General features: G+C 39.0%; 1 protein-coding gene across 1 annotated transcript in view; it reads left to right on the top strand.

Moving 5' to 3' along the window:
* khdrbs2 (KH domain containing, RNA binding, signal transduction associated 2) overlaps positions 1-25,266 on the top strand; it is a 65,140-nt gene that overhangs the window by 36,952 nt on the left and 2,922 nt on the right. The window contains exons 4-7 of the mRNA XM_023411638.2: positions 3,465-3,611; positions 12,444-12,571; positions 14,942-15,125; positions 25,007-25,089. Of these exons, the coding sequence (XP_023267406.1) occupies positions 3,465-3,611; positions 12,444-12,571; positions 14,942-15,125; positions 25,007-25,089 (542 nt within the window). The remainder of the gene's footprint in view (positions 1-3,464; positions 3,612-12,443; positions 12,572-14,941; positions 15,126-25,006; positions 25,090-25,266) is intronic.

The following is a 25,266-nucleotide window of genomic DNA, read 5'->3' as shown; positions in this document are numbered from 1 at the left end:
TGCATGCAACGCTTAGGTTGTGATTCTGCTCTGTACAACATACATTATCACTATCAGTGTCAGTCTGAGGGAGAAGCATACTGTGTGCACCACTGAGGAAGAATAATAGACCCTTAACAGTTGTCTCTCACCAAAGGAGGCCTATGTAACGATTGGACTTAGCTTGGTGTTGTCAGTCTGTGATATTGATTTTGTGTACAGTCTGAGCTTGTCTGAAGCCCTGACAACCTGAGACGGATGCCGAAAGGTTGTGACTGAAAGTCTGGCTGCCATTTCAAGCGGCCTTGTGGCAAGGCTGTGTGGTACAGAGATAGTCAAAGGCCCATTGCATGCAAAAGCACATTGACATCACACATTTCTGCCATCTCATCCAGTTCCCTGTAGGGTCCATCAGTCCAGTGGTAAGGTAATAGCCTAGGTTTGGAAATTTTGCATCTGAGTAGCCCACTCACTCATATCAGACCATATGGTCAATATTGCAACTTGTGCACAGGTAGGCTATTTGCCTATTTAACACTGTGCTGACTCATAGCTCTAAAGCCTAGAGTCCTCATTTCACCTCTCTGACTCTAGACTGTGCACCACTAGTCAAAGCAAACACAAAGTCAGAGAGAAGTTTTATTTCTGAGCTCCTCAAGTCCTTATAGCAGTGCAAACATTTAATATCGATTGATTAAAGACACGGGCAAACTGCCGTCATGGTGACTGATGTATAGCTCTCTCTCCACTGCAAAACAGTATTTCAACCCTTTCAGTGACAAAGTATTGAAACAACTCAGAGACACGATCATCTGCATGTTTTGATCTGATCCATAATGACTGAAGCTCTCTGACAAAGAACTGTCAAGCCTGCTGAATTTTTTTAATTAAAGCTGACTTCCCCCAGAGGGTAGAGAACAGCCCTATGATGCTAGGACAAAAGTTTGAATCCCCAAATTGGCTCGGTGAGTAAAGTGTGGCACTCTCACCTCTCTGAATAAAGGTGTCCTTGAGCAAGGCACTCAACACCCAACTGTTCAATCAATGAATATGCTTTTTTTTTTTTTTTTTAAACTCCCAAACTGTGTTTATTTGAGATGACTGAATAATCTCTGCATCAGACTGCAGCAGCTGCATTTGTAGATGCTACAAGTAGAAGAAATGTTGCCACTCCAAGTCTGACATGACGTCTGATCATTTGTTCAGAGGAGAATGGATTTTATGATTCAACTGGTTCCTTTTAAAACACAGTTAAGACCCCGAGCTGTATTACAGATCTTTTAAGCCTTCAAAGCCAGTGTGAAGCCCCAGGTAGGACCCTCCAGGGCCTGGGTTAAGACTAAAAGGTGACTGCTCTTTTCTTGTGATCAGACTGCGGAACAGTTTGCAGTAGGAGCTTGGATGGGAATCTTTTTGTTTCTCATAGACTTGCTTTACTTAAATACTACACATCCAAACTGAACAGCCAAATAGTTTGCTTCATTCCATTTTCATTTTTCTTGAGCTCTTGTTTTATCGTTTAATCACTTTGTAAGCACAGTATTAAATTGTGCTTTAGAAATGTTATTCATTCCACGCTAACACTACTGGTGGTGCTTTGAGCTAAATGCTAATATCAGTATGCTAAAATGCTCTTAAATAATCTTAATAATATTAACCTTGTTTGACGTCTTTGTTTAGCATGTTAGCTTGCTAAAACTGGCCAATCGCCAGTAAACACAAAGTACAACTGAGGTTGATGACAATGTAAATATTCAGTCACTGAAAGTTGTGAGAATTGAGATTTCACCTGCATCCCATGGTCTTCATCAGTAGATGGAGTCTGCGCCACTGTACATTTCCCTACAGGACTCTTTCACAGATATTTTGACTTGCTATTGCAGGAAAAGCACAGGTGTTGCCAATAGCCTTAACGATGTCCCATTCCATTTAACTGTCCCAGTAACCGTGCCAGTAGTCAAGTATGCACACGCACAGGCAACTAAGACCGGAGCACCTGACTGGAATGCTGCTGGCATCGTTAACTTTAATTGCACCTGTGCTTTTCCCGCTTTAACAAGTCAAAAGGTTTCCAGTGAAAAAGGTCTGTTACATCACTGCACTTATTTAGCACCATTTATGTTGTTAGACCTTGGAACTAATTTAATAAAGGGAATGTTGAAACCTTTCCAATCTTTTTTTTTTTTTTTTTACCACCCCCTGATATTTAATGAAAAAAAAAAAAAATCTGAAAAGGCACTGCGTCTGCTGCTTTTATATACTGCATGTTGTTTTGCCATCGTGAAGTCTTTTGTCTCCCCCTCATTAAAAAAAACAAACACACACACACACACACACACACACACACAAAGAAAGGTGTCTATATGTTTGTTTTTATTTAATGAACCTGTCATACCGTGCCTGTCCACCAGGGGCTCTGAGTGGATCTGCCCACCCCACATCCATATTCCTCATCAGCTAATCAGTCTTCTATTAAACTTATCTGTCTTTTTTGTGCTGTAGCCTATACAGCAGTTGACATTTTTGACTCTTACCATTTGCATGATTCTACCTGTTGGTAAGTGCATACCTGCCTGAACACTAAAGTAAAGGTTCTTTTGAATGCACTCGTCCTCTCCTCAGTCTCTGTGCGATGGCAATTACTGATACATTACTTCCATTTTTCTGTCCCTTGGGTGTGCCTTTTTTTTAGGGACTATATCTGTCATTTTTTCCTAGGTGTTTATTTATATATTTTTATAAGGGTTCCCAAATCCATATGGCACAAGCAGCCACCAAATCATTTACTGACCATCAAGATGACCTGAGCTAAACACCATGTCTGGGTCACTGGAAGTCTGTCCATTTAAACATTTCTAGGAGCTGTTTTGGAGCGGTGCCTGCAGAGCATTCCTCACACAATCACAACATTCAATTTCTATCAGAAAAAAAAAAAAAAAAACATTCACTAACAGCATCCCTGGTGCCACAATCTATGACAGAACTCTACTATCTAGCCACTTATTCTTGTCTTTTTTTTTCTGTTGTTGTCAGATGAGCTGTAATTATTCTCCAAAAGTTAAATTATTCCTTGTGCTCATGCAACCACACATTTTTAAAGCAGAAGTCCTCCATCTGGCTAGATGTAGATTTTTTACCAAACTAGCAGCATTTCTCTAGGGATGGTAATATCAGTCAGTCCACCAGTTTGGTCCAAGGACTGAAATATTTTACCAACTGTTGATGGATTGCCATGAAAATTTGTGCAGACAGTTTTGGTCCCTGGAGGGCAAATCCTGCTGTCTTTGGAGATCCAGCTGACTTTTCCTCACACCTCCATGAGGTTGACATTTTTGGTTTTTAGTAACCTGCCTTTGGCTTTTTAAAGTATTTATTACAATTGGCATATTATAGTAATATCATTAGACTACGTAGATACTTATCCTGTGAATGTTGGGCTCTCTTTAATGGACACAAATCCTTAACATGCTCTCCTTTATTCATAGGAAGAAGAATTAAGGAAAAGCGGGGAGGCCAAGTACGCCCATCTGAGTAATGATCTTCACGTTTTAATTGAAGTTTTCGCTCCACCTGGAGAGGCATATTCCCGCATGAGTCATGCTTTGGAGGAGATTAAGAAATTCCTAGTTCCAGTAAGTTTTATTCTTCACCTTATTTATTCCTCCTAATGTTTATTCCTGTGTCATATGTAATCATTAGTCATTACTGCTGACTTGATCGTTTCTCCACCAGGCTTATTAACACAAAGCAAACAGCTCCTCAGTTTACAGCACTCTGCAGAGTATCCAGGGTGTGTTTACATAAGAGTAAGATATAAGCATGAAGTTTTTCTCTGTATTACAACCACTGCTCTGCACTTCAGGCCCTTACTTACAAATGAAAAATAATGTATTCAGCAATTAAAGTGCAGTATGGAACAACTCGCAAGACTCCCGACAACTTATAGCCCGGAGAAGTTAGCAATAATTAATGTGCATGTTGTGTACTCTTGCTGAGTCAAAGCTGTAAATATTAATCAAGCTTTGCAAATGTGACAAGCCTAATAGAGGAATTGTGGTGCATGAGTCTACTTTATGGAGTTCATGTGTCTTCTATAGTGAGCCAATGTTCTTACAAGCATGTCTGCTCACTGAGCCAGGGGGATGATGATACTGCATCTGCACTGAGCAGTTCATACTCTTCCAAATACAAATTACTTTACACTGCCACTGTCTGCCAAAAAAAAAAAAAACAAGCAAACGAATATGGGATAATTAATCTGTTCCTATTTTCCCTGAAAGCTAACACAGAAACATTTCTGTGTGTTGGCTTTCATGAAAAATACTCCATTTGTTTCCCTGTTTGCAGGCTGTTAGCTCGTCTAGATTTACTGTAACATTAGTAAAGTGAAAACCGAGGAGAGAAACAATGTTGACACCATCAGGGTCTCATGAACCCGTGACTCATGTTGGTGCTAACGATTTGCATGCAAAATTAGGCCTTTAAAAAAAACAAAACAGAACTGGCCCCTGCTGCACCATGTTGCATGCAGCCAGAGCACATATCAGATCTGTTTAAAGTGTTGTGAAACCCTTCGTCTACCTCGGTGTTATAAATGCACACCACATGTGCATTCGCTCAGAAATCAGCATCCCATTTGTGCCGTTCTTCACACTGTGCAATCCACACCAATAAAGGGGTCAGCTGGCTCTCCTGCTCTTTTCAGATCAGCGGGGGCTTTTTTGTATTGTATTTGATGCTTTATTTGACTGTAAATATGCTGGCAGAGTCTCAGCTCTGGCTTCACTGCAGCACCTTGAGAAAAGATGAGGTATTGTATTCTGAATTATTCTAAAAGAACTGCAGCTGGGTTTTTCTAAATAGCGTACACACAGGATTGGCCGTTATACATTTCTTTTTTTAAATAGGTGCACTCATTCAATAAGCACAGACAGGTTAGGCCAGGCAAAAAGTTGGAATCTTTTGTGAAAATTTGCCTGCAGAACTAATGATGTGGAGAAACTAGGAAGAAACCTATTCAGTGATATTTCAGTAAGTGACAAAAGGGCTGAAAATCATAACTGTGGATGAGAATGCTCAGTTTGGTGATGTCCAGTTAGAGGAAGGTGGAAGTGAACAATAAAACCCTTAAGTGATGATTTATTATTATTATTATTATTATTATTATTATTATTGACAGCATGGGCACCATATATTGGGGGGAAAAACAAGTTATATCTTGCTTCACGAGACCTTACATTTCCTTCCTTACATTGTCTTTTCATGGTGAGTATGGATAAAAGCCCAGATTATTCAGTGAAGTCAGAAAAGGGGAAAAGATCACTTTGTCCCCTAATTCATTTTATTCTATATATACATGTCGATAAAAGCATAAAAAATGAACTGCACATAATGTAACACAACAGGCATCTGTCAGGATCCATAGTGACAAGTATTTCCTTCCTCTGGTGGCAAGTGTCTCCTTCTGTCTACTTGTTTTGTTTTTTTTATCACTGCACTGTGCAGGAGCGGGTTGTCAGAGAGCGACTTCATGTGAAGTGTTAGTGGGGTTTGATTTGGCTATAAATTAGCAAAAGTGATTTAAGAGTTTATGTTTCCAACAGGCTGAGTAATGTAAATGAGTTTATGTGGTTGGAATTAAAGGGGGACTCTATCAAAGTCTGTTTACAGGTCTTGGGAAGTACTACTCATTCGGCACCGTGATGTCTGGAAATAAATGTCTGATCCCTATGATTTCACAAAACCCTGCTTCCCACTGAGCTCCCGACTACAAAACAGGAGAAATAAATACACGTTCTTTTCATCTTTTCACACTGATGCGCTGTGCAGACTTGTCTTCTGTTTATAAATCTCAAATATTCATCATGTGAACAGGCCGTGCAATCATTTTCAGTTAGAATTGAAGGTGCACAATTTGTGTGTATTGTGTTTTTTCATTTAGTTCTGAGAAGAAAAAAAGAAAACACACAGACCACCAACAAGTGCAGTTTGTCTGACTGCAAGCTTTGTGAGATGACTGAGAAAAGAAAGCTCGTCTTAGCGGGAGCCCTCAGATCTGGCGCAAAGCAAAAATCTGATCCGTGCCGTCATCTTAGAGAGAGAAGGAAAAAAAAAAAATGTAAACAGGAACCTAATCAGTGGACTACTGTATATACAGGCTGAGAGTGAGGAGCACTGGAGAAGGACAAGCGATCCTGCTCTCAGCTGGATGAGCATGTGGCCTTCATCTCGGGCCAAGCTGCGATGGGGAGCATTTTGGCAGAGAGAGGATGACACAGATGCTTGAACAAGATATGTGGCAGTAAATTGTTTTTGCATAAAGTCAAACAGATTATGACGGACACAGGTCTGCTTGTTTTTTTTACTTTTTGTATAATTTACTTTGAGCCATATGCTCCCAATGAGCAGCAGCACTTAAGGTGGGTCTGGGTTTGCAGGGGTGAATGCTTGATGCACATCATTATCTGCATTTTCATCCTCAGCATACATCCAGACTGTGCAGGTGTTCTCAACAACGCAGGGGCCAATTTTGCTGTGGAAATGAGGGGGGTGCAATTTGTGCTGAGTTAACTTGGCAGACAATATATAAATATATGCAAATTCCAGGTGTGGAAAAAGGCTCACTCTGTGGTTCACTTATGCTTTGCTGCATCAGGACATCAATAGCAGCACTGATTCTCCTCTGTATTCAATATCAAACCATCCACAGGGCAGCACAATAAACTGAAACGCACAAGTCCAAATCAGGATACATGAAGGTGAATATGAATATAAACTTTTGGTTTCACCAAATAATGAATAGAAGTCCAGATCAACATCCAACATCTTTTGATAAGGAACGAAAATCAGCAGCTCGCACCGAAAAACATACGGTCATACATTATAAAACTTCACAAACGTCGTATCAAGATGCAGATTAACAGCTGCTGCAGCTGCTTGGCGGCTCCTTCGCTTTGGGAGGAACATCTTTCAGGAGCTTGTTATGCGAGACAGCATGTGCTATGAAGATTTTTCAGACCTTCTTAAGCTGAAAAAAAAAAAAAAACAGTTTAGAAACTGGCATCTTCCTGGCATCTTTTCTGTGCTGTACCTATCCATGAACCACGTCTGCTGTGCGCTGTTAACATTTCCTGTTGCTTCCAAGAGGTGTGAAGTGGTGAATCTAAAAATGCTAACAGCGGCACACAAAGTCAAATCTGATTTCTTGAAGTCTCCTCTCCCATTGCTTTGAATAACTTGTGGCCTGTGACAGTGTTGGTCAGAACCATTTGTGTGTATAAGGACTGAAACAAATGCATGGCGCCAGGATGCAACGTCTGTAGTACGAGTGTGTGTTTGCGAAAAACCACATGTCCCTGCAAGTTGCTGTTGACCTGCATACCAGCAATGTAAGGCAACAATGTCTCACACACTTCAATAAGCCCATGCAGCGCTGCGTGGACATGACGCAACCTGAACCTGTGTGAGAGCATTTTTTAGAAACATGCCGTTCAGGAGCTGTGAGGTCATCTAAATGGATGGGGACGGGATGAGTCCCTTGCATCAGCTGATCTAAAACAAGATACATTTCAACAATTCAATTACCACTGAATCTTTAGCTCTGTCCTCCAAACAAACCAGGGGCAATTCCTGACATACATCCATCTGACATGATATGTGATAGCAGCGATCTCATTATAGTAATAGCAATAGTCGAGATCAAATAGGTCCTGCAGCTAACCTGAGGTCACCTAAAACGCGCCATGTTTAACAATCGTTGACTGTATTAGTAATACAACAAAGGCCACAGGATATACAGTATTTAAAAGCTGGCATTGATTTGTTTTGTTTGGATTCGTATTTTGTTTCTGTTGGAGAAATTCATTTACACAGTAAAATCTCACCACTTCAAGCCTCATGGTTTCAGGGGAGGTCCGGCAACATCCCTTTTAATTAAAGATCAAATCCACTGAGATTGGTTATCCAAACAGGCTGAATTCATTTCTGTGTGTATTTTTACCGGGGAAAATGTCCAAGGATACAAGAGCAGTTCTTTCACAAATGCTGCTGTGGCCGACAGACTCAAATCACTGAGATGTAAGATAATATATAAGAGTGATTGGTATCACCATTCTTCCTGTGTTGACCTCTTAAAAGTCTAACTTTAGCTATTTGAAGGGCATCATGTGTGCACAAGGTCATGCATGGTCAGAATCAATCTCAGTGAGCAAACAGTCTGACCCGAGAAGCCTCAGCATGGGGTTTATCTCTGTATACTCATGTTAACGCCTCTGTCAACAGTCAACTTTTACAGGCTTTGGCAGATTTGTTGTGCTTTGGATAAGCTGCCAGCTTTCAAATTAAAAGCTCTGCCAGTCTCCTTCAAACCAACAGAATACTGTACGCCGTATTAATTCATTAACAAGAGGAGCGCAAGTGTGTGCATATTTTTCATAAAGAATGGTAGGGTATTACAGTATGAGGAACATGATGCTGAAGTTTGGTATTAATGTGCAAAGTGTTCTTCAGTACAGACCATACAGTCTACAGTGTCATTGGCTCGGTTCTGGTTGGGGACCGTGATTGTGTGTCACTTCCCTACTGTCTCCAATCATTTCCTGTCTACAGTCCACCTTTAAATAAGGGCAAAATACACACCAAAATATAAATAAATACAAATAAATTATAGTATTCAGTTCTTTTGTATGACAAAGTGTAACATACTGTGATTTTATGAGGAGTTGCTTTTGGTGTTTTTCTGCATCAGTACCTAAATAATTTCACTGATCATCACTGATCCAAGATTCTGCTCTGTGTAGAAAAATATCAAACTGTCTGTTGCCATGAAAAATAACCTTACACAACAATGTGATGTTATGGGATCATTTAGTCCAGGATCGAAGTCAAGACCTTAAAGATCTCACCCAGACATGTTTAAAGACGTATAGAATACGCTGCTTGAAAAAACAAGTTCAGTTTACTAGTCAGAATTTCTAAATTAAAAAAACTAGAATTACCGCCTCGTTTGCCTGTGTGAAATCTTGAGTTATGGCTAAAAAGTGTTTTGTGCAGTCACACTGACCTTGACCTTTGACCTTTGACCACCAAAATTGAATCAGTTCATCCTCGGGTCCCAGTGAATGTTTGTACCAAATTTGAAGGGATTCCCTTGAGGCGTTCTTGAGATACTGCGTTCACAAGGCCAAAATCATGTTTTGATAGGTCACTCTGACGTTCATGTTTGACTTTTGACCTTTGACCACCAAAATCAAATCAGTTCATCCTTGAGTCCAAATGAATGTTTGCTCCAAATTTGAACAAATCCCCTCAAGGTGTAACTGAGATATTGCATTCATGATAATGGGACAGATTTATTTACGTATGGATGGACGGACAGACAACACAAAAGCTACTCCTTCCCTCTCAATGGAATGTGAATATGCAAAGTTTAAAGGTGCCCTGCAGAGTTATATTGTTTACATTCACTGTTACTCACCAAGACACATTGTGTGTATCCTGGAGGTTTGAGGAGCATGTTGAATGTATTTCTATGCTCATAAAACATTTGCAAAGCAGATTTTTCTTAAAAGTGTGAAAGCTGCAGCGTTTCTATCCATGTTCATTGTCTTACAGTCTTCCTCCTCACTACCTTTACTGTACCTGTTGATCAGTGGTGAATGAGAGTGTGAAGCCACTGGCTGCAATGTGAATCGTGTCGCCCATGGGCTCATGAACGAACAAAATGGAGACAGATGCATAAAAACATCCATAGAGTTACCAGAGGTGGACAAAGCACACAACTCCATTACGTGAGTGAAAGTACAGATCCTCTTGTTCAAATATTACTCCAATACAAGTGAACGTTGTTCAGTCAAGTTTTTTCCTTCAGTTAAAGTAATGGAGTACTTCATTTTTAAAAATAATTAAGAAGTTCTTGCATTTTTGTCAACGCATTGTTGTATTGTTCCACAGTGTATTTACAGAACCTAATGACTCTGAAACAACCTACTGAAGCATAACCTATAAAAATAAAAAAGCTTGTAGAATATGATACAAGCCCTATAGCAACGGACATAAAAACACAACTGAATCAACAAAAGGAGCAATTGTTGTTTTCATATTTCTGTCTCTTTTATGCAGCGATGAAGTTTGGTTGTGGTAAACACAGCAAACATTTAAGACAAACTTTATTTATTTATAAAGTTTCAAACATCGTTAGATCTGCCGCTGCCAAGTTCAAACTGAGATGTTCAAAAATGCAAATGCAGCAAGCACAACATGACTGAAAGTGTAGGAGTTGGCTGTTATCGGTTTTTCTCCTGTGATGAACACAGTGTATGGTCTATCACATTTTCAAAATAAAAGAAAATTTATTCCACAGACTAAAAGCTGCTTCAAAGTAAGAGTACTTCAGTACTTCATAGAAATGTAGTGGAGTCAAAAGTAGAATATTTGTCTTTTAAGTGTAGTCGAATAAAAGTCAGAAGTTTCCATAAAAAAAATAATACTCAAGTAAAGTACAGATACTTGAAAAATATATTTAAGTACAGTACTCGAATAAATGTGCATCATTACTGTCCACCCCTGAGTGTCAAAAACTGAAAAGTCAGTTTTCAGTTAATGTGCACTGGATGCTTCAAGTTTCCACATCACACTTGTGTAAGTCGTACATTGAACAACAACTGGCAACAACAAGCTGTAATGTCACAGAATCGTGCTCAAATGTCTACGTCTTATGAACTCACAGAGAAACTTTCCTCCTTCAGCAGACGAAATATGAAAACTGGGCTCATTTATCATTCTGCATAAAGAAGCTCAAACCTCCAAAAATGTAGAAAAAAAAAATCAGTTACATTTATGAATGGGGGGGGGGGGCTTTTTGACATGAGCAGCTCATGCTGAAAAGACCTGCCAACATTACCAAGCTGAGAAAAGGTCCAGAGGAAAATTACAGAAAGAGAACGTGATTGTGGACTTTCTTGCTAAAATTGACGTCTGATAATCTACAAGTCTACAAGAGGAACTACTTATCACACTTTTAGATAATTAATTAGTTTCGCAATTTCCTGTTCACACAAAATTATTCAAATCTAATAATAGGTGTTTGTCAAAGATTTTATTGTATTCAGTGTCAAAACTATGCAAATCATTGAGTGGGCAGGTACTCCGGTGTGGTGTAGGTGGGCTTATACATGTAACCTAATGGAAATACACAGAGGAGAAAGAGAAGGAGGGTGTAAGAAGAAAAGAAAAGGTGACACTAAATCACTAGTGTATTATATTATACTGTGAGCTGTAATCTAAACCGCACAGAACTTGCACACCCATTAATGTTATCTAGTCCTGCACTTATCACTCTGGACGGAATCATATCTTATGAATCAATGTGCAGTGAATTTATTGGTTGGATTAATGCTCGCACAAAGATGTCATTGACTCTATGGTTGTAAAGACTAAGAGTAATGATTAATGACCAGGGGAAGTTCTTTTCAACTCTTACACTGCCTCACATAGTCTGGAAACTTACTGTATGATGAAAACTCAAAGTGCAAACTGGGTCTTTAATGACCTCAACATGTTTTAGGAATTTGTTCAGAATGAAGTTTTTTGGGGGTTTCTCGCTCTCAGTGCAGGACAAGAAACACTGACCATCAAAGAAATCTCTTTCTGCCTCCGCTGCTTTGCTGTCATTACAAAAACATTTTGGCCATTGTAGCAAATCTTGTGGGTTTGGTTTAAGAGTTTCTGAGAAATAAGCCTGTTTATCTGTCAGCAATGACAAGATAATGAATACTGCTTTGTCCACTCCCTTATCTTCTGTGTAATGATCCATATCATGTTTGATAACGGGTTGAGGAAAATGGTTCAGAAGCACAAGATGACGATATTCCCCACAAAGTTGTTGAAAGTGTCAATTACAGTCTGTGTGTGCCAACAAAGTAAAGGATATTTTTATGTTGCGTTAAAGGGAGATGAAGGGTTTTTTGAGGTTTTTTGATTATTTTTTTTTTTACCCCTTTTTTATCTCTTCTTTTTTCTCAACATAAAGGTTTAGGAAATTATTTTTGAGAAATCTTAGTCTTGATTTTGACAGTTAGACATTTTGACTTTCAGCCACCCAGAAGACAGTTTGTTGTCAAAAATTCACTCTAATTCTGCATAACAGAAACAAATTTGTTTTCCATTTTCTTTTTATCATGCAAACTTACTGCAAACAGTGGATCCATGGCCCTTTTGAGGAAGATGTATTGTCTTTTCCTACATTATTTATCCCTCCCCTGTATTTTCCGTCCAACCATAACCAAAGAAAAGAGTCTTCAATGCTCAGGAACACCATGTGTTTCCTGTGCGTGTCAAGATAATTTTAATTTGATGACATTTGCTGCTGTTGCGAGCATCTGTTGCAGTCAGGAGACAAATGTCCTTGTTTTTTTGTTGTTGTTTTTTTTATTCTATATGAGACATGCTGTTTTTTATTCCTGCAGGACTACAATGACGAGATCAGACAGGAGCAACTGAGAGAGCTCTCCCTGTTGAACGGCTCTGACGAGTCGAGCAGAGGGAGGAGTGCGCAAGGGAGGAGCGTACGGCCAGCAAGCACAATATCCACGAGGTAAACTCTTTATTACAGCTTCGGAAAAAGGTGCCCAGAGTGTTTTTGTGAAAACCATTATTAAGGCTTAGTTAAGAAATTCTGAAGGTTTCTTTTTTAATAATAGATCTGAGAGAGAAAATGGGATAATCTTCCAAAGCACATCTGCTGTAAAAGCCGAGACTTGTGCTCAAAGTTAATTCTGTTTTGTTGTCAAACTTGGTGAAAACTTTTTTTTTTTTTTTTTAACCTCACAGGTACAGACATTATAATTTCTGTTGCACATGATGTAAAATCAACATGCTCTTAAAGTACTGAGAAACATTTATAGGTTTATTCCACTGATTTAGTATTGTAGCCTACTCTCATAACGTTGGGGACTTAAAAGAGATAGATGGAAAAAAATAAAACCAAAGATCAGAATTGATCCAGTTTCAAAGCCTCGAGCCAAAGCCAAGATAAGTCTGATGACATCATCAGAGTTTTTAATACTGTTTTCATCATTTTTCTTGAGAAAGGGCATATGACAGAAATTACTCTCATTTTGACTTTGTCCATGTAGACTTTTCTATATTCTTTTCTGCTATCACAATAATAATAACAATAATAATGATAACAATAATAATATTAATAATAATGATAACAATGATAATAGCAATAATAATAATAATAATAATAATAATAATAATAATAATAATAATAATAATAATAATAATAATAAACAAATGTATTTGATTAATATAATATTACTGGCAAAATACTTGATCCACTAATCTAAATATGCAAACTTAAAACCTGTGCTTTTTGTTAGTCATTGATAAAATCAAACATCTAAGAATTGAAGTGATATTTTTTTATGTTTTTTATGCAGAGACCCTGGTTACTGTTAATGAGCTGCTTCTCTAAATAAAAGTTAATAAAGACATTATACAACTGTTGTTACAGGCTGAGTTCTCCTCATGGTGAGTAAACTCATCTTTGTGTGTAAAACTTTGCTTTGACCTTAACACAGATTTATTATTCATGGCACTACGGTGTGTAATTTTATACATTGATGGATATTCAGAAACTTAGTGTGCATTGTTATGAATGACAAATATTTTTATTTTGTAAAAAGGAAGTTCTCACCTTCATGGTATATTTTCAGATAAGCTGGTTCACTGGCAAACATTTCAGTATCCAGTATAACATCATTCTCTTCCTTAGGTTGTAGTTAATAGTTGTGAACAATATTTACATTTTTTCCACTTATATCCTCCTGATAATGTATTACTCTTGATAATCAAATATGACTTGTCGTGCAGGTGGAGCAGACTTCAGGATGTATGCAGGACCAGCTAGAAAAAAACTTAATGTTACAGAGCATTTGATTGGCTTAGCCACGCATGAAGCTGCTAGTGTGAAACGCCTGACTCTTCCAGTCGCCTCTATAGTTCGTTTTTAGAGCAAAATTTCCCATAATCTACCTGAGCCGTGGTGGTCCCTCAGAAGTAAGCAGGTACAGTTTGCCATGGCAGCCTGGCCTAATTCAGGCAGCGCATGGTAGATGCTCTAAATCCAACAGTAACACAGGACGCTCGCAATTTAAAGTCACCACCACCACTTCCCTACCCAGATTTTCTCCTTATGGCTCACCGATAAGCGATTATTGTAAATCTCCATGAAAAATGTGCACCAGTAATTCCCCTTTGAGTGTCTGTATTTTTGGATCACAATGAGCTGCTACCTAGTAAAGGATGTGCCAGAGGAAGAAAGGGTATCCTTGCCCACCTACATCATGCTGCTGTTAAAATGTAAGTTAGCAGACAATAGATGGCTTTGCGACGCCAAATCCACCCTGCAATCCCTGTGGTGTTCATGTGGTCCTGCTGCTGGACAGTCGCACTCCTATGAAAGAAACAATTCACCTAAAATTGCATGTACCTGCCCAAGTCCTTCGGGCCTCTCACGTCTCTCTGTTGGACAATATTAAAGAAGTCTTTACTCCCTTTGAACACTACAGCTGTTGACTACAACACGAGTGTATTCAGTAGACTCAGGCAGATGGAGATGTGATTTTGTACAAACACTGGCATGGCACTGCTCCATCGTGTCAGTGAAATAACCACGCAGCATCCTACAGGCATGTTTGCAGAGCAGAGAAAGACACAAAGTGACACTCTTCAGCTACTCTCCTCATTACAAGATCAACCTCCTTGCCAACAGAGGTTAACACCAACCTCCAGCTGAGGCTGCCTGCACGTATGCAGCGATAAGAGGGATTTAACAGGTTTCCCATTGTTTTGACTCCACTTTTTCACTGAAATCACTGCGGCTTATTTACACACGTCATGAAGTAAAATTCTTACGGCTAAACTGATGCCATGTCTGTCCGCTTGTTTGCTTTACCAGGGGCCATAGGGGCACAGGGAGGAGTGCAGCAGCACCTCGAGGGACAGCAGCAGTGACACACAGCAAACTCCCCACGACTGTTTTATCGAGGGAGGTACAAGCTCCGAGAGCCAGGGGGGCAGCAGGGAGCGCTGGATACAGGGTCCCGCTGTTAGCAGTCACACATGAATCATACGACGACTATGTGAGTCCAATCCTCTTTGCACACTGAAAAGTATAGCTGATAGTAATTTCACTTGAACTGTGTGTGAATCAGACTTGTTATAATCCCCTTTCGTGTGATCTGGATGACTCTTTCCTTAAATGGAGAGGTGAGGCATTCAGGGATAAAAAATTAGGGTAATCAGGAAATTATTGCAACATATTTTTACATGATTAACTTAAATTTTAAAAGCATTCTGTACATTTTATAATGAACTTGAATCTTCTGTGCAGCCCTTTAGTTTCATTTATTTCAGCGCAATATTAAATTCAACTTGTTTGACTTAAACACAGCCTAGGATAAGTGATCCATCCCAGTGAACATTACATCGCCTTCATCCTTTGTTGCTAAGCTGGGTTATCATTGAGTGAAATACATTTGCAAGCATTATTTGTATGCATAATAATGTATATTTATATGCATCATGCATATTTATATGCATTATTTGCAAGGATTATTTTTTCTTCATCCAGTTTTATGTTGCTGTGCAGATTTGCAGATAAATATTGCACTAAACTTGATGAATAACAATTGACTATGGTAATTGATTAAATAAATTTCTGTTCAAAAGTAAAATTCAAAGTAAAAATCGAATTTTTTAATTACCTCTTAGTCATTTGAAATATCTTTTCTGTCTACTAAAAATCTTCACCTTGAGGAAAAGTGTCATATAAATGTAAAGCAGCTTTGGATGATGGCAAGACACAAACCAATGCTTTGCATTGTGAACAGCTGCACGATTACCATGGGGAAAAAAATCCTCACCAACTCGGGTCAGTGGCATGCACACGCAGCACGCTCTCATGCACACCCTGAATGACAGGTACACAGAGAGGCCCTGTAAAGACCCGGACAGATGGTCCACTGGCCCACCCAGATTTGTCCCAGTAAATTGTAGGTAGTCCCTTGACCAGTGCTCTATCAAATATATGTTCACTCCACTTAAAATGATGCTGGGATCCATATTGAAAAAAACAGGCCCTATTTAAAAGTATGCTTGTCGTCAGATCTTGGAAATTTCCCAAGGTCATTTTGAAAAGACTACACAAGGTGAGCTCTAAGTTTCATCTAAATGAAAAAAGGCAACACTTTTACCAGTCTATTTCCTCAGAGCCTTCCTGCTAAGCAAAGCCCCCATGTGTGTTGGCAATTGAAGATTGGGCTGTCTGCATGGGGAAATGCACAAGCGCAGTCTCATTACCAAACCAAATTGAGTTCTGATGTAGAGCCTGTGTATTTCTGAGGAATGAGAAAGCGAGGCATTTCTTCTCTTTGTAATTGGAGGGTGGGAAGGAGGGTGGGAGCACAGAGACTAGGGGATTATGGAAAGATGAGTTTGTCCTGAACATTTTCTTTCCTCATATCTCACTTTGCTATTTTTTTTTCTACTACATTACACGATTTCCTTTGAGCATGTTACCAGAATGTACCAAGACCTCTTTATGCTGAGGTCCAGGTTTGTTTGTTTGTTTGTTTTTTCAATCACCGGCTATACAAAATGCTGTGCGGCTTGTTGTTATTCCACTACAAGAATCCTGCACAGTTCAGGCTACTGGAACACAATAATAGATCAGCAGCAGTAGATGGCTCTTTGTTGTTACATCCTATATTTGTCTTTGGGTAGATGCTGAATGTACTGTAGCGTGTATGGGTATCATGTAGATTTCTCCAGAGACATGTGATTGATGGACTCTGTCAAACTGTCAGTCTATCTCATAGAAGTGATACTGTGAGAACGTCCATAATTGTTCCTAATCGAGGTTGGTATTGATTTAAAACTGCAATGGGAAGCATGAGGAAGCTGGTAGTTATCATGTATCGTTGTTTGCTTTATAATTTATGAACGTTTTCTCTTTATCTTTCTCCCACAAATCTCACCTTGCTGTATCCTTTACTCTAGCACCCGCTTTTCTTTGTTCCTCACAGAGTGTGGCTCTTTGTTCGATGACTCACCTTAGCTTTTACCATTCAGGTTTACAGAATGCAGCCCATCACTCACTGAAACCATATAAAGCAAAGCTGCCAAAAGCAAAAAACAGATTTGCACACTTAAGTGATGTTTTTTCGACGTTCCGCTGTGAAGGACTTAAAGGCCAACTTGGCTGAGATCTCCCTTTTTATTGAGGATGTTAAAGGATAAAGCTGTTGATAATTTTATAATGCTCTTACTGTCAGCAAATTCCATTAAGAAAACAAAACCGATAATAAATTGATCCTACTAACAAGTATTATCTGTGTATCCAAAGCCGGATGCAGCTTATTCCTCTGTGCCACCAAGCACCATTATTGTGCGAAAAAAAAACTATTAAAAACCGTGAGCCGCACCGTTGCACTCAGTGGCATTTTTCTTCATTACAACAAGCATGGGAACTGTAGTTTATTTCACCTCAATTCCACTGCCTCGGTAAAAACTTACTAGAGCACCAAATGTGTATTAATCCACAGCTGAAAATAGTCCCCTACAAAAACACAGTTTATTCCTGTTTGAGTAGTGCTTGCTAGAAACTACAGTGCCCAGCTGTTAATTATTTAATGATATTAAATAAATTATTTAGCCTTTAAAAAAATGTACTATTTGAAAAAAATGTTACTAAGTCTGACCTAATGAAATTGCCATCGTGACTGTGTAAAAGTGCCCAGGATGCTTATTAAATTGCCATCAGTTTAACATAAAGCGGTGCGTGTCTGAAAGGGGCTTTAATTACAAGTAATTATTAGTCCATTAGTTGGGGGAAATATCTTGCTTTGAGGAAGATCCTTGAGGTTTTACCAATATATCCATCAAGTGAAATAATAAAAGAAACCTATCATATAGGTTGTCAGAGATCCGTCAGTCACATGACTAAAGCCACTGCTTGTTTCCTGCATGGCTGCATTTTGCGGTTGTATTGTCCCTCATTCCTTTATGCACAGTCAATACAGCAGTTATTAACATTGTTGCACAGTCTGCTGCCAGAAACCAATTTGCATAGGATTGCTTATTCATTAGCAGCACATACACATGTAATTGTGCATGCGCCCTGTAGTTTGCAGCCATTGCATAGTGAATGAATGACACACTATTGTTTACTCCTCAGTTTGGGGTGAAGTTCCCATAAATATTTGCTGTGTTTCTGCTGTGGAGCAGGTTATCATGTAAAAGGGAGACTGTAGTGATTAATGGCCTCTGTCACGCTGTCAGTGTCGTAAAACTAATACACTGACAGTGACCATTATTGTGCCTCATTGCTATCAAGGATAGCAATGATTCAGACGTGAAGTGGATCGCAGTGCTTGTGGATGGAGCATGGGGGGGTTAGGGTTAGGAAGGAATTAGCTACAAATATTTTTTACAAGTTGAAGTCAGAAATATTTTATTTTCATGATTCTGGGCTGATACAGTTTTTTTTTGTTTTTTTTTTAACCGATTCTTCACATTGTCGTATGAAATCTTCTAATCTAGAGATTGATGATTGTCAGGCTTTCAATTCTGAGGACAGGTGTTAACATACTGCAACAGACATGCCACTAAATCATCTGCTGTGTGTCTGGTAGATATCTCTGTCTCATACTCATAAGTACGAGTGGGCTTTTAGCATCAGTTCAGATAAACTAATAGGCTTTTTACTGATTCAGTTATCCATAAAGGATTGACTTATCATTAGGCTAATTTAGTCAATCTGGTCATTAAGGTGAGACACTTCTTACCTTTTCATTAAGACCATTTGATAATAAAAGAAACATTCGAAGAGTCAAAACACACCATCTACTCACATGGTGGTCAACCAAAGCACGAGGCTGTCTCTCGCTTCCTGGTGAAGGTAATGTACCATGCTTTGAAAGAGGACATTTTGATTGACATGACTAAAAATACAAACTATTAACGATGACTTTTAGTTTTTTTTTACATCTCTGACAATTATTTGACATATTCATTACACCAGGAAAATAAGCAATCAGCCACCCATCTGAATAGAGCTGCGGAATGAATTTCCCCATCTGTACTATAATGTGAAAGTGCTTAAAATGCAGATCTGTTATCCAGTCAAAAGAGGCCTGTTTTCCAGTGATAAGTTATCTGCTATTTCAGCAATCAGCCAATGTGTAAAACTGTGTTATTAATTGTTTTACAATTGCATCTGAGAAAATGTCTTTCCAGCTCTTATAGTACAGTATGTGATGTAATGCAGCACTATTTTAGTTCATGGTTTTACACATAAAGCACAGTTTGAATCGGTACAGTACTTATGTGCAGATATTAGTTTTAGTTTCAGTCTGAAACATGAGAGAGCCACTATTACAGTCTGCCTCTTATAATCCATTATTAATATGAAAATTACTTTATTGAAGTATGTCATTGTAGGTGTCGCAGTGAGGTGTACTTGATATCAAAGTTCTAAAATTACCACTAATCACCGTGATTTTCTGACTTTTTAAACAAGCGTGACTGAATAAATGTTTCTAATCCTCGAGACAGAGCAGCAGTGAGACATTTCACTGTGATCAGTGAGAGTTCTTCCATGTGAAAAGTGCAGAGGGAGATTAAAGACGTGATTGATGGCATTTTGTATAGACTGGGACCATGGCCTCAGTTTAATGTTAAAGATCAAATCCCATCTGGATCAAATCTTATCTTTTAATGTCAGGGCTGATGATAGAAGAGAGGAATCTGAGAGTGATACAGGATTCTGCTCCTGACAGCAGACCATGAATTGTACAAATTGCTGGTAAAAACTGAAACGCATTGCTTGGTTTTTTTAAACCTGAGCCCTGCAACCATACCAAAGCTGTGCGGGAAATGCCATAATGTGATTAAACACAGAGCTTTGGGAGGCTTTGAAGAAAAAAAAAAAAGAAAAAAAGTCTAATCTATCTACTGTGAAAAAAGCAAAAGGACACCATTTTGAAATGGGAGGGGGGGGGGTCTCCCCATATCATCTATTTCATGAACATAAAAGATGCGTGAGATTCGTGAGATTCTGTATATTTCTTGGAGGGGAGCAGTTTCTCAGGCCACCTTTAAGGACGGCATGCACATCTGCTGTAATTGCTTTATAACAATGGGTTCAGATACACTGCTGAGTTCACATTTGTTAGATTAATTATGGAAATTCTCCATGCAGAACTCTCTTGTTTATTAAAACAGATGTATGACACACACTTGCACTTGGATTATTTAATACAAGAAAAAACTCAGGTAGAATGCATAATGGCCCTTGTTTTATCATCAGGGACTAACACCGCTGGTGAGGGAAGAAGCAGACAGATGCAGTTACATCTGATGCTAAACTCTGCAAGCACACCAAGTAATAACATTTGTATAGCGACGAAGCCTTGTCTGGTTTGTTTATTTTGTTCTTCAGCCTCCCTGAAGCCAATATGACAAACATGATATTGTTTAATGTCACTAAAGTAATCGAGGTTCAATCTCATCATAATTATTTCCTCTGGTAAAAGAATCCTTCTCAAATATAAACTGTGACACACTCGCGGTAAATATATTCAAAAGTAAACTCATACTTTAAGTGTATAACAGACAACAAAAGGTTGGTGCTGATTGAATTTGCACAGGTAGAAAGCAGTGAAGAGTAGCATCTATTCACTGAGACAAAAGGCTGCAAATCTCATTTTCCTTCCCTTTCTGCTGTGTGGAGAGGCATTCACAGGCAGCTCCCTATGAAGATCAGTCACTGTCAGGGGACATACAGGTTGTCAATTGATAATGAAGCACAGTGCTAAGGGCCTTTCGGTTCCCGCTGTCCTAATTACACTGAGCTAGGACTCTCCAGCCTTGTGTTAACATTTGATTTATTTCCTCTACCTTGTTAAAAGGGACCAGTGTTAATAGTTTTTACAGGTAAGTGTCAAACTAAAGGAATCAGGCCTCTTTAATTGGGGCCAGGTCTATTTACACACAGTACCTTGTCCAATCTGAATGCTGCCTGTGTTCTGGGTCAGACTAAGGTCAGCACAGAGATAATTCATTGTGATGAACATTTTGTTTTCTTTGGGCCGACACTGATTATCTAGGCTTTATCATACATTATATCTGTTGCATAGCTTCTAAATATTGATTGCTTGTATTTCAAAATAAATCAGTTGCAACCTATATATGTAGGCCTATAGTTAAAAATCTTAACTCAAGGCTCACCTACTAGTTTTTTCCAGAGCTTTCAACCGCATCTCACTGTCTTTCTCATACATTTATTAACATATTATAGTTTATTTGAAATATAATTTTAAAATCAATTCAAAAATGGATGGCTAATCATGCACCATTTATTAGCAATATGCTCAGAGTGAGATTTGAATCGCGAGCGTAACAAACGATTTGAACATTTGAGAGGATTATCCTCTTACTTGTGGCTGTGTGAACTCCCTGAGCACAGTCTCAAACTGAGAGCAGAGCGCCACCTGTTCAGTTTGACCTGATAGTGAACCGTCATCCCGTCCTCCTTCTATTTTTAAAATAAATTGCCGTGGCCATGTAAGCTAACTTCTATGTCTAGTGTTTTCTGACCCAGATGTAGGGTTCGGATTAAATCAGTTTAACAGATAAATGTATTAGTACCATTATGAGAAAAATATTTATGAAGGAGGCTCATTTACACCTCTGAGCTGCCCTCAGAGTCTGATATGAGGTGATTCAGTTTACTGTGATCTGATCTGAAAACTAATGGTATGAATAAACTAAGCGATGGTAAAGGGATCAACTGGATCGCCAGACTATGACTGAACTTCAATCTACAGTGCAGATCCATACACCAGTTCATAATAAATGATAAGGCAATAAAATACATAAATAGCATGGTGCCCTAAGTAGTCGGTCACCTTTCGTGACGGTGTCATCCAGATGTGGGTGTGTCCTGTTGCAGTTTGCTATTCAGTAGTGGTTGGCGAGTAGCCTCCTGACATTTCAAGTGTTCAGAAACTTCCCACAATGCTGTAGAAAATTGAGAGAGCAGACTTAGAAAGCTGCACGCACATGATTGGGGACTTCGTGCTCAGATCTATTTCTGCTCTCACAAATCCGTGCCTAGACGCTCTCAAATGTCGACTTGCAGACTGAGTTGCGCTCAGACATTGATGTTTGCCCTCTCTCAAACCTTTTGTCGTCAATTTCTTTCCATAGACAGACCTGCCATGCCTAGTTACTGTTGCTAAGATATGATGGGCCCATCGCTGCTCAGGAGTGAGGTTTAGCAAACAGTCCATCGCTTACATTACAGTTATTTGTATTACCATAAATTCAGTCTCACGTAAGTTTCATTGGATGTAATTACTTTTTTAAGTATTAAAATAAAACTCAACACGAAGTGATGACCTAATGGTCAAGTAAAATATGGGAGTAATATTTCTCTAGAAACTGTATTTTAGAAAGTAAAAGAATAAACCAGACAACTGTGGTGTTAAAAATGTAAACAGCAGCAGGACTCAGAGATAACTTTATCTATACCTTCCTTATGCTGAGCTGCGCACACACACATCTTCCAGGTAAACTAACACCTACAAACAGTATGCTGGGCTATGATGTGTTCAAATGACTTCAGTGTCTCTATCATTCATTTAGGTATTTATTTTGTGCAGCTAATGCACTAGGAACAACAAGGACATATTTATTTTGTGCGTCTAAAAGCAGCACGGATATCATGGGGAAAAACCTTCTACATGACTTCACATTCCTGCATTTCTTTATCTTAACTTTATTTTTTATAATACATTTGACTGAAATTAATCCACTTCAATGTGGATATGGGATTGCTAACAAAATGGTCAATTACTGAGATATGCAGGTCTCTGACTCCTGACGCCTTTGTGGAGAAAGACTCGTGCAAGAAAAAGAGAAGTATTGGATCCCCTGAACAACTTAATCCCTGACATAATCCTTAACTTTAATTTAGTCAAATTCATGTTCACACAAATAAAGCCACACAGCGGGAACTGGAGCTGTTTGAATCAGCATTACCCGACAGGAGAGAGAGTGTACAGTTGTCAAAAATGTACTTTTTTTTTTTTTGCATGGCTGCACTCGATGTCCTTCACACTGGTGCGTCTACTTTTATACACGTCTACAGCCACACCTAATGCACGGTGCTATTACTCTACTGTTAGATGTGGAGGAATAATGCGCTGTTGAGACCACGTCTGGCATAAACCGACTGATTTAAAATGCACTGGATGTCTAAAAGGAACTGAACACTTGTACGTATCATAGTGGAGCTTGATTTGAAACAGCAAGCTTGGAAAGGATTAGAAGAGATTAGATCATGGCTGAAAAAGAAACATAAGCACTTTAAACTCCGCTAAATCTCCTTAAATGAGCGAGATCCAACAATTACAAGAGCAGACAATAGCGAAGTTTACTGTTCTGCACACACTTTGGCCTTTCTTCAGTTATGGTGTTATTCAGGTTAAGCTGTTTACGTGAGCCTGTGGTCTGCTGAGACTGGTTACCCCTGCTGTCAGGAATAAACCATTTCACAGAATATTATGTGGAGTGTTTTTCTTCAGACAGATCAGAGGTGTAGGTTTGGTTTCTATCAATTCTATCTATTATTGGCAAAATAGCTCCTGCAGTCTTCCTCAGGTATCATTCAGCTCCTGCAACCTCCTCCAAGAAGAAAAGGCAGCCTGAGTGTTGCCTGAGAGGAAGAAGCCGGGGTAAAAAGTCACCAAATACTTGCACCAAAAACTGCTCAGAAAACCTAATTGGTGTGGGGCGCACAGTCATATTTGAAAGTAACTCTGATGAGGGTATCAAGGTTTTGACCAGCTCCTCTCCTCTCTGATCAGCTGGACAGTCAAAGGACATTGTCCTCTTTAGAAGGATTTGGGGAGTAAATCAACTGGGACTGTAAAAGTGAGATGGACAAAAATAGTATTTTGAAAAGTGAGACATGTCCACCCTATCTCCAGTGGAAATTACACCCTGAAGAGAAGAGAAGTAAAGAGATTAAAAGATGGTAAAGAACTGATGATCTTGAATTGATTATGTGAATAGTATATGGTTTATGTGGATGAAAAAAGACTAAAGTGAAAAGAGTGAGATGTTTACATGTCACAGCATTAGAAGGTTCTTGGACAGCCCCTCTGTGGTTTCTTCCTTTAACCGAGTTACAGTGTTTACCTGAATTGTTTCAAAACCAGGTTACTTGCATAACTGGGTTGAGAACAGAGTTTTCTGTAGTTGTAAAAAGTCACTAACTGGATTAACAGAGTCTGGGACGCAGGACGAGATTCACAACAGGAGTAGCCCTGAAAACTGAGTGTTGACTGCTTATTCTCATTACGTGATTACACTCCAGTTTAAAATGCAATGCTGATACAGAATGATCCTTCCTCTGTGTTCGCAGAGGACAACAGCGCTGTCTGTTTATGAGAAATAAGTGTTATATATAGGTGCTTTAGCTGCTGTCTTTTTTTTTATGTGGTTACCAATACTTACAGGTGGCGAGGAGGGACATTCTGCAAAACATCTACAGTATGCAATTGTTGATAAATTTAGGAGGTCTTTATTAATGTGCGCTCCGTGCTGTTTAGCCACTTTTATTGTTATTGAACATAACTGTGGTTACGCGCTGGCTTTTTGTTCTTGTTTTCTGAGTAGCTACTTATCAATAGATGAGATCCATATCGCTGTTAAGACTCAGATGGTGTCCATTAGGTTCCTCTAGTGAGACGTGTTCCCCCTGAACATCTCAATCAATAATCTCTGCTGGACATGAATTTTTCCTGTTTCCTCTTTTATTATGGGCACAAAGTGACGGACTTTGCCTGTAGAACCACAGTATCGATTGTTTTTATATTCATCTCTAACCACTTAGACTGGATAAAGATGAGGAGATAAGTCAACTTGAATGCTTACAGTGTGTTTCCTCTCGCAGGGCTACGATGATGGATACGGTGGAGAATATGATGACGAGAGTTACGAAGCCTATGAGGATAACTACAGCAATCAGTCAAAGAGGTGATGTTCGCTCACAAACGCTGGAGAAACAAACAAAAGAAGCTTTTTAAGTCAGTCAAACACAGTTTTTTTTTTTTTTTTTACAATCAGCATCTGTTCACTTACAGCACAGCGTGTGAACAGTTCTGTCTTCATTATCATGTTTCTGCATTTCAGCATTACATTCCAATTTCTTTT

This window comes from Seriola lalandi, unplaced genomic scaffold (genome assembly GCF_002814215.2).
Source record: "Seriola lalandi dorsalis isolate HSWRI2012SDOR001 ecotype SW California unplaced genomic scaffold, Sedor1 jcf7180002054470, whole genome shotgun sequence".
Classification (NCBI taxonomy): domain Eukaryota; kingdom Metazoa; phylum Chordata; class Actinopteri; order Carangiformes; family Carangidae; genus Seriola; species Seriola lalandi.
This window is presented reverse-complemented; position numbering and strand designations above follow the sequence as displayed.